This window comes from Mytilus galloprovincialis, chromosome 10, assembly GCF_965363235.1.
Source record: "Mytilus galloprovincialis chromosome 10, xbMytGall1.hap1.1, whole genome shotgun sequence".
NCBI lineage: Eukaryota > Metazoa > Mollusca > Bivalvia > Mytilida > Mytilidae > Mytilus > Mytilus galloprovincialis.
This window is the reverse complement of record NC_134847.1, coordinates 37,092,734-37,105,485: the sequence shown is the minus strand read 5'-3', so window position 1 is coordinate 37,105,485 and position 12,752 is coordinate 37,092,734. Positions and strand designations below refer to the sequence as shown.

At 33.0% G+C, this 12,752-nt stretch overlaps 1 protein-coding gene across 1 annotated transcript; it reads right to left on the bottom strand.

The window, feature by feature from the left end:
• Positions 1-4,592: 4,592 nt before the first annotated feature.
• LOC143047488 (complement C1q-like protein 3) lies at positions 4,593-6,277 on the bottom strand. The gene is made up of 3 exons (XM_076220545.1): positions 6,148-6,277; positions 5,377-5,451; positions 4,593-5,021 (listed from the first exon to the last, which is right to left on the bottom strand). The coding sequence occupies exons 1-3, from the start codon at positions 6,230-6,232 to the stop codon at positions 4,621-4,623; spliced, it is 561 nt and encodes a 186-aa protein (XP_076076660.1). The 5' UTR covers positions 6,233-6,277; the 3' UTR covers positions 4,593-4,620.
• Positions 6,278-12,752: the final 6,475 nt, after the last annotated feature.

Here is a 12,752-nt window from a genome sequence, read left to right as displayed (position 1 = left end):
CCCTTCATCTTACCATCATCCCAAATATGCATGAAATATTTGCCACTGACTTCAAGCAAAGGTATAAATGGCTTTTATATCTATACTTCAAGCAAAAATAAATTGAATTATATAATTGATATTTTTCAATTTTGGCAGCTAAAACAGAAAATAAATTTTGAAAAAAAAAAGAAAAAAAATTCAAGGTATATTTTTACCATAAATGGTTCTTTTAACTTTTTTGTGAACTTGTGCCATAAAATAAGTAAACTAATTAAATTTTATCCCCTTATCAATTAAGGAAAAGACATTACCATAAAAATAATGTCCACATTTTCTAGATATTTATTGATACTTCCTGCTTTTCTTTCAATCATTAAATGTTTCAGCTCACATTACAATCGGCCATGGATAATCAATCCTCTTATTGTTTATTTACTGTATTTGGAAGTAAATGTTACCATAATTAAATCGTACTTGGCAATCAGTGGCTGGAGATTGTGGCCTACATGGGTTTTAGTTGGTTCTATATGGTTTATTGATTTGCTAGATTCTGATTCCCTGTCAAATCTTATTAAGCTAGATCTTGCATGTAATTGAAAATTCGGAATGTTATATGGAAACGTTGGAAGGCAGACATTTTTATTGGCAGGAGTGAATTAGAGTGACTTTTTTATGTTGGTATTTAGTGTCTTGTTAGATTACTCAGTATTATAACTGTATAATGTATCCACTGTAGTTTTAGTTTAATTATTTATTTTTTGTTTGTTTCCATATGTGTTTTATATTTTGCTTTCTTGACCTTCCGTTTGAAATGTTGTAAACCCAGTTAAAGTTATTGTTATTGGTTTTTTTTTTCAATACTGTACAATTTAGTGTATGAAAGTATGTAAAGAAAATGTCTGCCGAGTCTTTGCCTTAGGTTAGGTATAATTACATTCCAAGTTTGGATTAAGTCTATGTCTTTTACCAAATTGTCTGATTGTTTGTTAGTTCCAGCAAGCCGTACCCATTGATTCCGGTGTTATAAATCATTACTTGTTAAATTATTTATTTGAATGATATTTTGGTACTGGTTTGTAAGATCCTATGTGTAAAATTAGTTTAAATAATAGAAAGTTTGGATATGTTTCTTTGCGCTATCTTGTATTGTTTAATTTCTTTCTCACTTTGAATCAATATTTCTGTCAGAAGATAAATGTCAAGAACTGTTGCAAATAATAAATTAAACTAAGAGTATCTTGCTTGGTAGTAGTTCTCTAATATGGGATCTACTTTTTCCTAGTCAAATCCTATCTTTTTTATTCAATCATGCTACTAAAGACTGTCTTATTTACAATTTAAACCAAGGTTTTTCTATTGGTTGTTAGTCCAAACCAATTTCTTTGACAGAATTCATCTTGGTACTTTTTAAATGGATTTCCGTAACTTTTATGCAGGCATTTTTACTGTTCAGGGGAGTATCTTAGCTTATCTGTTCTTTTTTAATTTGGGATTTTTTTTTTATCTTTTGTATTTTGGGTATTTAAGTACTATATTTCAGTTAGGATTGGTGTCTGTAGCATGCTGTTAAAGCTTCATATGAAAGTGGTTTAATGAATAGGTATTTCCATTTTGTCTTTTTTTGTTGTTGCAGCAAGCTTGCAAATCCCTGTTGCCTAAATCTGTATTAGGTCAACACTTTAAAATAGATTTGAATGTTTTGCGAGGTAATGTAAATCTTTCCTCGGTCCTTGATATGTCAAAAAGAAGGTTCAATTCAGTACATATAGATTTTCTCTCCACTTAGAATTTGGCTACTGTGTTATATTTTCAGAAGCATATACTTAACAATTTAAACAGTGCAAATACATTTATTTATTTAACTGAATTAGATAAATATTCTTTGACAAAGACAAAGATTTGGATGCCCCCAGCAGGTTAAACTTTGATAAATTAATGTAATTTACTATTCAGCTTTCTGAAGTTGAAGTATTTACTTTCCATGAACTTTTATTTATTCCGTTCAGTTTGCATTTTCAGATTTAGTTTACCGGTAGATAAATTATATTTAGGTAGATCTACACAAAATACTTGTATTTACTCTTTTTCTGATATTTACTTAAGCAGTAGTTTTCTATAAGAATTTTTATATCCTGCACTAAACTGTGATAATTTTAATAATTTTATTTTATTTTCGAGAATTTTTTTATTATTTTTTGTTTAGAATCAGTATTTTATACACCATATATATTGTTAGTGAATAAAAATGTGCTATCACCTATTGGTACTTGTTTTGAACTTAGACAACAGTATACCACAATATGTAAAAAGGTGTTTAAAATAAGAAGATGTGATATGATTGTCAATGAGACAACACTTCACCAGAGACCAAATAACAGAAGTTTACAACTGTAGGTCACCATATGGCCTTCAATAATGAGCAAAAGACATACCCCATGGAAATGAACAGATATTTTCCCCAACAAGCAAAAGAAACAAAAGGCATTCAGGAATCAGCATATGACTGTATTCAATGATAGAAAACTGTTTTTATGCCCCATTTATTGGCATTAGTTTTCTGGTCTGTGCGTCCATTCGTCCATCTGTCCCGCTTCAGGTTAAAGTTTTTGGTTGAGGTCAGGTTAAATGTTTTGGTCAAGGTAGTTTTTGATGAAGTTGAAGTCCAATCAACTTGAAACATAGTACACATGTTCCCTATGACATGATCTTTCTAATTTTATTACCAAATTGGAGATTTTACCCCATTTTCAGGGTTCACTGAACATAGAAAATGATAGTGCGGATGGGGCATTTGTGTACATGGGACACATTCTTGTTTTCTAGTATGTAGCAAGACACTTTCTTGATAAAAGATAAAGGCTACCAAATAATTAAAGATCATAAACATGAATATCAAGTTTTAAGACAATGGCAAATTTTCTTAATTTTGGTAGGCACAGAAACATGCAGCAGGCATGAACAAAACATTTGTGCAATCAAAACGTCATGTTTCAAATTTTATACTGTAAACAGGGAAATTTTCGCGGCAGTTTTATTTTCGCTTTTTTCGCGGTAACAGTTGAAACGCGAAAATAAAACGAATGCGAATATTTCAAAGAAATTCGAAACGAATATGAAGTCCATACATGAACGTATGTCTATATCAAAACTTTATATTATGATTATCCTTATTAATCCAAGATGACATTACGGATATTGCCAAATAAACAAATGTTATTACAGTTATAAAAATGACACCTGCCAATCAGTTTTAAAATGATTACCAATTGTATCTGCTGCACTGATCAATCAGATTAAAATATTAATTAATGACCAGTTATTTTGTCATTATTTTATTCACTTTTAATTGGATCATTCCTCTTTGTTTATGTGATTGTGTTTTTACAAACAAACATGAATAAAAGCAAAAACTGTGAACAAACAAGCAAGAATTTGATTGGTTTTATCACTTGGTTTAAAATCATTCATTTCTAAATCATTTCTGAAAACAATTATATGCGACACCATATGGGACAGCGCGAATTCAAAACGGCGCGAATCTAGATTATGTTGGTAAACCGCGAAAAAAAAGACTGCGCGAAAATATCCCGGTTTACAGTATTGAAAAAAACAGAGTCACTTAAGAAGGTACAGTAGACAGGAAATCGCTGGTTTTGGTAAAACAACATTGAAATAGTCCTTTGGAGCCCTATTTAGCTTGCTGTTTGGTGTAAACCAAAGCTGTGTGCTGAAGGTTGACCTGTTATGGTTTACTTTTTACACATTGTGATTTGGATGGAGTGTTATCTCCTTGGCACTCATATCACATCTTATTCCTGTTGAAACCAACATTGCTCTCAGTTGATGAAAAGCTGACAGCAAGCCCAAAACCTGCAGATATAAAAGCCATACATAATACCTACCCTATAATAAGCTGTACTTCTGAATAGATTGATCAAGGATTTGTATAGTATATAAATCCTTGAATTAATAACAGGATTTTTGAGGTATGTCCAAAGTGTACTTTAAGAGAATTATAAAACAGAATATTTATAATAAAAAAAAAAAACTTTCAATATAAAAAAAAAAGATGTGGTATGATTGCCAATGAGACAACTGTCCACAAGAGACCAAAATGACACAGACATTAAAAACTTTAGGTCACTGTACGGCCTTCAACAATGAGCAAAGCCCATACCGCATAGTCAGCTATAAAAGGCCCCAAGTCCTATTTGAAACACAACGAAATATGATTACTAATCTCCCAACTTGAATATACTAGGTTCAGTAATATAACTATGTTCATGATAACAATTGTTATGATTTGAAAGAAAATTCATCACGTTAATAATTTTGCTTTAAAAAATAAACCCATGAAATTAATGTTTTAAACTCAGCAGACTCAGTCCTGTAACCTGGGAACAGTTATGTCGTTAATATATATGTTCCTGGTGAAACCGACTCCTGGACTAGGATATTTTTGAATGTCATGATATGTCTTTCGGGAAACTGAATTTAAACTCTAAATTGAACATTCAACATTCAAAGGGTTCAAATAAACACAGGCTGGTGTTCATTAGAATGACCAGAGACTACTAAATGTGTTATAGTAGTCGCAGGAATGACGCAACTAAAATTCTATTTTTTTTTTTTTTTATCTCAATCTTGCAAAAAATAGCCAGCAAATGATGAATGATCAGTTCCCATAACTGCCTCTGTCTGGCCGCTGTGTCTATGCTTAATATAAACACGATCTCCTTTCTTTAATTCAACCAATACACTAATACTACTTGCTTCGTATGTTCCGTTGTTTGAATATCCCTTTACATACAATGAGTCGTTCTTGTTGAGTTGATAAGCGACGTCTTTTCCACTGTCCCCATAAATCACACAACTGAAATGATACAATCCATCTCTTTTAGCAGTGAAGATCCCTGTAGATGGGTCGTAGCCTCCACCTCTATTGACCTTTACTCCTTCAAATATCAACACTTTGTTAGAGTTGGATAAAACAACATTTTTTGACAATGTTGAGAAGAATGCAGGTCTAATCTGTTTATCTGCAATGAAAACGTCACTTTTTAACAATAAGATTTAGTTGTAAAAATCTATATGTCACTGTTCGGCTTTCAACAATGAGCAAAGCCAGCTATAACAGGTCCCGAAAGGACAAATGTAAAATGAGAAAACTAACGCCCTAATTTATGTACAAAATAATGAACGAAATACAAATATGTAACACATCAACAAACGATATCCTACAAGCTCCTGACGTGGGACATATGTAGATGTAAGATGTAGCGGGATTAAAAAAAGTCTGAAGCTTATAATATGCTGTAGTGTTTCAATATTGTGTTGTCATAGAGGAATAGTACCAGACAGTATCACGTGATATTAAATATAAGTTTAACTCACCCCAATCTCTACCTCTATTGCTATTAATTCTCATGAGCATTTCCAGAAGATCCTCCGTAACGCATGTTGTTTTTCCTAAAACATAAGACAATTTAGTACCAATAATAGATAAGAGCTCGATAAATTTGCCTCTTTATATAGCAATAGTGTATTTTTTCGATTTTTAAAATTTTTTTTGGATGAATTTACAGGAAAATATTCATGTATAAAGCTGAGTATTGGGAACTAGTAACGTCATCTCAATAGTGGTTTTGGACTGGCACATATGTAAGCGATTCAACAATAACTGTGAGGGTTCCAATTATTGCATTTAACGTAATATCTTGATATTGTACTGTTTTAAATAAGACTGCTAATTTTCAAATGCATGTAGAGCAAGACTTTGGTTAACTTGCTTGCTATGTTTGTATATTGTGCAATTCTGTACTTGGGATTACGTCCAATCAAATTCAAATATATTCAGGTTTAACTATGCCTAAATGTCAGTGACGGATCCAGAAATTTTCACAAGTGGGGCCCACTGACTGACCTAAGAGGGGGCCCGCTCCAGTCACGCTTCAATGATTCCCTATATAAGCAACCAAATTTTTTCCCAAAAAGGCCCCCCCCCCCCATAAATCCGCCTCTGAATGTAATGTTTAAATATGTCAATCTTAATAACAAAGCTTGAGTAAACATTTACATAAACAAAACAAGCAAGCCAATCAAAGTTTTACTCCACTAGCATTAGGAAATTAGCTTTAACGGTATTTCAAGAATAATTTTCGTTACCTCTTCGTGCATCACAAGTAGCTGTAACTCTTACGGAAACACCAATAAGAGCAAACAAAACACAAATGAAGCGTAACCATGCCATTTCAGTAAGACGTTTTATCGTTTGGCGTGATAAATTGTTTTCAACAGTTGTTTATATATTTTAAAAACAATCATTATGATGAGGACCTGATACTTTAATTACACCTTCGCGTGTCTACTTTTATTGGTTTTTGTTCCTCAACTGCACGGCATGTAAAGTGTATGTAGTGGGGTTCCTGATACCAAAACTGTGTTTATGCAGAAGTAGCTTGTTGAATCATAACTAGTTTATGTAATGGCTTTTTATTCAAGTTGGGTTTGGCGTGACTTGATTTTCATAGATACGCTTTCAAGCTGACAATCCTGCTTATGGCAACCATGTTCCTAAAGGAAAAAAGTTTTTACTTACTTTATAAATTAATACTGGGGAGGGGTAGCTCCTTTTTACGATGAACATCCAAGCTTTAACCATCGAAACATTATAATAGTGTCTTTTCCTATCAGGTATTATGTGATGCATGGTTGCATGGTTGCATGGCATGCAACAACGAATACATGGGTGTTTTACAATTACAACATGTTGTTAATGATGAATCTTGACAAGAGACAATACGCCAAAGACACCCATAGTCTTCAGCAAAAGACAACTGTTTATATCCTGATTAAAAAGTGGCGCATAGAGGTAACATGCTATACCAATGGTAAGCCTTCTAAATTCAGAAACAAATCCGCAAAACAACAAAACACCAAAAGACCAATACCGACGACACTAGTGGCATGGGATAAATTCACGTTGAAAAGGAAAATGGTTTGATTCTTTTCCCCAAAACTCAGGTGTACATATATAAGCATCAGTACACTGATTATCTATACAAAGACCAATTTACAACACTGTTTGACAGCAACTGTTAACAGTTAACGTTTATTACAGTATAGATGTGTTGAACTGCTCTCTTTAGTGTGGTAGTGTCGTGTAAAAAATACAACATGCAGTCAGTGGCTATATATTAACAAATTTATGTTCAAAAGGACACTGCTAGTGTAAGCCAAAAAAGTGTCCCATGAAATTGTGTCCTCTAGAACATTATTTCACAGTTCATCTGTGAAATTTTGTTCATGGGACAGAATATCACATTTGTTAACTATAAAATCATGTCCCCCTAAGTGAAAAATTGTCCCTAGTACTTGCACATAATTTCATGGATGTTTTATAAAAATATGTCACAAAAGACAATATTTCATAGTGTAGCTATTTTTTTCTGTCCCTAAAGAAGGGAAATAATTTAGCAATCATTGAAATGTTTTAATCAATTAGTTAAATCATAATTGAAATTTAAATAAAGACAACACAGATGTAAACAAAAATGGAAAGTGGTGAATATAAACAGCTATATGACTTTCTGTGTGATGATCAATACCCTCCAGAGTTTGAAAATAATGATAGAAGATCATTTAGAAGGAAGGTAAAGCAGTTTCAAATTAAAAGCAATGAAATGTATTATATACATGTTGACAAAAAAAAAACACAAGAGAAAACATTAAAACTTGTAATTCAAAGATGTTAAAACAGTTCATAGTCGATAGATTCCTGTTGTTTATTTAAAAACAAAAGTCAATTTAGTCTTATTATTTTTTGTTAAATATTTTTTTTTGGTATTAGACAATATAAATAAACAGCTGCGCCATGAGCGCATGATACGCCCGACGTCTTGTGTGGAAGTTTTATGCAATAATCATAAATAGTTTCAGAGAAAGTTTTAAGCAATAACCATATATTGTTTTGAGACACGGCGGGACATGTGAAACCCCCAACCCTGTTTTTTTTTTTACAAAAAACTAAATATCCCTAAAATAGAATTTTGAATCAAAACCAAAAAGTATACAGATCTTTAGATTAATATAACAAAGAAGTGTGTAAAGTTTTAAGCAATAATCATAAATTATTTTTGAGATACGGCGCGACATGTAAAAAAAGCCTCCCCTGTTTAACAAAATACTCAATAACTCCAAAATAAAGTTTTTAATCATCACCAAAAAGTATACAGATCTTAAGATTAATATAACAAAGAAGTGTGTAAAGTTTAGAGCAATAATCATAAATTGTTTTTGAGATACGGCACAACATGTAAAAAAAACCTCCCCCTTTTTTACAAAATACTCAATAACTCAAAAATGAAATTTTGAATCATCACCAAATAGTATACAGATCTTTAGATTAATATAACAAAGACATGTGTAAAGTTTTAAGCAATAATCATAAATCGTTTTTGAGATATGGTGCGACATGTAAAAAAAACCTCCCCCTTTTTTACAAAATACTAAATAACTCAAAAATAAAATTTTGAATCATCACCAAAAAGTATACAGATATTAAGATTAAGATAACTAAGAAGTGTTTAAAGTTTTAAGCCATAATCAAGAATCATTTTTGAGATACGGTGCGACATGTGAAAAAAACACACCCCTGTTTAAGTAACAAAGTGCCGTAACTCAAAAAGTTTTAATCTTATTTTCACCAAAAAGCATACAGATCATTTGATTATCATAAGAAACAACTATGTTAATTTTCATGAAATTTGGATAAGTTGTTCTCAAGTTACGGTGCGACATGTTTACGCCGGACAGACAGACGGACGGACAGACAGACGGACGGACGGACGGACAGACAGACGGACGGACACAGGACATTTGTATACCATAATACGTCCCGTCAAAATTTTGACGGGCGTATAAAAAGATGTGGTATGATTGCCAATGAGACAACTATCCACAAAAGACCAAAATGACACAAACATTTAAAACAACTATAGGTCAGGCAAGACTTTTATGCAATATGAGGGCCCTCATGGGGTTTTTGATTATGTGATTACTTGGACGTTTTTTTAATGATTATTTGATTATTAAGCCAAATATTTCATGATTATTTGATTACCTAGGACTGTATTTTTAGTTTATGATTATTTGATTACTAAAGATAAGCAAATATTTAATGATTATGTGATTATATTGGCAAAAAAATGGTGATTATGTGATTACTAGGACCCCCCATGAGGGGCCTCCAATATGGACATGATTTCATTATGAAAAAATGTTCAACGAAGGTCACAATAGAATCTCTTGTCAAGGGACACTTTTAGATAGAAGTGGACAATATTTTATAATAAAATTATGTCCTGGACCAAATTTCATAGGTTATATCTGTGAAATTTTGTCCATGGGACATCATTTCATGGGGGACACTATTTAATCCTACACTAGTTCTATAAATCAACAACTCCTAAAATTAAGAATGTTATTGTATACAAGTGATGTGCTCCTCAATGGTCAATAAACTGAGCTCTGCTCTTTCAAGTAGAAAAAAAATATATTTAGTTAGTGTGTACTTTGTATTGGTATAAATCAAAAACTTGTATAACCTGTAGGATTTATTGTACCGGAAGTCAATAAATATTTGGCCAAATTTTGCGCTATATACAGTAGCAGTTTTAGTTTTAAAACAGAATATTTATAATAAAAAAAAAACCATTTTCATTATAAAAAAAAAAGATGTGGTATGATTGCCAATGAGACAACTGTCCACAAGAGACCAAAATGACACAGACATTAACAACTATAGGTCACCGTACGGCCTTCAACAATGAGCAAAGCCCATACCGCATAGTCAGCTATAAAAGGCCCCAAGTCCTATTTGAAACACAACGAAATATGATTACTAATCTCCCGACTTGAATATACTAGGTTCAGTAATACAACTATGTTCATGATAACAATTGCTTAGCTGTATTTGGCAACACTTTTAGGAATTTTGGATCTCAATGCTCTTCAACTTCGTACTTTATTTGGCTTTTTTCAACTTTTTTTGGATTCGAGCGTCACTGATGAGTCTTTTGTAGACGAAACGCTCGTCTGGCTTATATATAAAATTTAGTCCTGGTATCTATGATGAGTTGATTTACAACCACTGGGTCGAGGCCACTGCTGGTGAAGATTTATTTCCCCGAGGGTATCACAAGCCCAGTAGTCAGCACTTTTTGTGCTGACATGAATTATCATTGATATTGTTATATCTATAAATTAACTGTTTACAAAATTTTGAATTTGTTGAAATACTAAGGCTTTTCTACCTCAGGCATAGATTACCTTAGCTGTATTTGGCAACACTTTTAGGAATTTTGGATCTCAATGCTCTTCAATTTCGTACTTTATTTGGCTTTTTTCAACTTTTTGGGATGCGAGCGTCACTGATGAGTCTTTTGTAGACGAAACGCGCGTCTGGCGTATATATAAAATTTAGCCCTGGTATCTATGATGAGTTTATTTACAACCACTGGGTCGATGCCACTGCTGGTGGAGATTTATTTCCCCGAGGGTATCACAAGCCCAGTAGTCAGCACTTTTTGTGCTGACATGAATTATCATTGATATTGTTATATCTATAAATTAACTGTTTACAAAATTTTGAATTTTTTGAAATACTAAGGCTTTTCTACCTCAGGCATAGATTACCTTAGCTGTATTTGGCAACACTTTTAGGAATTTTGGATCTCAATGCTCTTCAGCTTCGTACTTTATTTGGCTTTTTTCAACTTTTTTGGATTCGAGCGTCACTGATGAGTCTTTTGTAGACGATACGCGCGTCTGGCGAAAATATAAAATTTAGTCCTGGTATCTATGATGAGTTTATTTGTTATGATTTGAAAGAAAATTCATCACGTTAATAATTTTGCTTTAAAAAATAAACCCATATAATTAATGTTTTAAACTCAGCAGACTCAGTTCTGTAACCTGGGAACAGTATATCGTTAATATATATGTTCCTGGTGAAACCGACTCCTGGACAAGGATATTTTTGAATGTCATGATATGTCTTTCGGGAAACTGAATTTAAAACTCTAAATTGAACATTCGACATTCAAAGGGTTCAAATAAACACAGGCTGGTGTTCACTAGAATGACACAACTAAAATTCTATTTTTATTTTTATTATCTCAATCTTGCAAAAAATAGCCGGCAAATGATGAATGATCATTTCCCATAACTGCCTCTGTCTGGCTGCTGTGTCTATGCTTAATATAAACACGATCTCCTTTCTTTAATTCAACCAATACACTAATACTACTTTCTTCGTATGGTCCGTTGTTTGAATATCCGCTTACATACAATGAGTCGTTCTTGTTGAGTTGATAACCGACGTCTTTTCCACTGTCCCCATAAATCACACAACTGAAATGATACAATCCATCTCTTTTAGCAGTGAAGATCCCTGTAGATGGGTCGTAGCCTCCACCTCTATTGACCTTTACTCCTTCAAATATCAATACTTTGTTAGAGTTGGATAAAACAGCACTTTTCGACAATGTTGAGAAGAATGCAGGTCTAATCTGTTTTTCTGCAAATGAAAATGTCAGTTTTTTAACAATTAGATTTTGTTGTCAAAATGAGTTAGAAGAGCGACGAAAGATACCAGAGGGACAGTCTAACTCATAAATCGAAAATAAACTGACAACGTCTGGCTAAAAATGAAAGAAGACAAACAGACAAACAATAGAACACATGACACAGCATAGAAAACTAAAGAATAAGCAACACGAACCCCACCAAAAACTAGGGGTGATATCAGGTGCTCCGGAAGGGTAATCAGATCATGTTCCACATGTGGCACCCGTCGTGTTGCTTTTGTTATAACAAATCCGGTAATCAGTCTAATTCGGTAGGTCACATTCATGAAGGGGAAGGGGATTGTAGTTACGACGTAAGGAACATATCCGATATCATTTGTGAAACGGTTATTCCATAACGGTCAACCAACTCGTGATGACGTCCGCAAAATTTACGAAGGGATGATTTCAACTTCATCATTTGGGGCTCTTGGTTTAATAGCTTCCTTGTGAGCAACAACCATCTATCAAGAAAATCATAATAGGAAATGCAAGCACTGGAATATCGCATCAATTGGGAGATATATACCCCGTATGCAGGTGCTGCTGGAATGTTGCTACTTAGAAATGAAAAGTTCACAATTGGAAAGCTGAAATCATCTCTTTTGTCGTAAAGTTTTGTTTTCAACCGACACTCATTGTCAATTTCTAGATGTAAGTCAAGATATGAGGCCGACTTAACTGTATCTGTTGTATCCTTTATCTCTAGTTCTTTTTTTTTGTTTGAATCAGAATAATGCTTTACAAAATAGGATTTATCCCTGACTCCCTACGACAAGATACTTGTATCTACGTTGGTCATTCTTTTTTATGAAACAAAGCAATACCAACTCTTTCAATTTGTATTTTAGTTTGGAATGTGGAATACTTGTGTAAAGTGTAGAAAAGTCAAAAGTTTTAATGCTATATTGCAAGATGAAAGAGAGTTAGATTGTATGTACTCTAAAAGATCTTTGGAATTTTTAAGTATCCACATCTGATTCACGCCACCCCTAGAATAGGCAGTTTCACAATAACTTTGAAGCCCGTCTTTGATTGCTGATAAAATAGATCTTAATAACTTAGAAAGATCGTGGAGCACTTGGAAGACCCAGCAATATACCGTTGTTTGTAAGGACACTTATGTAGGTATCCAATACAGTG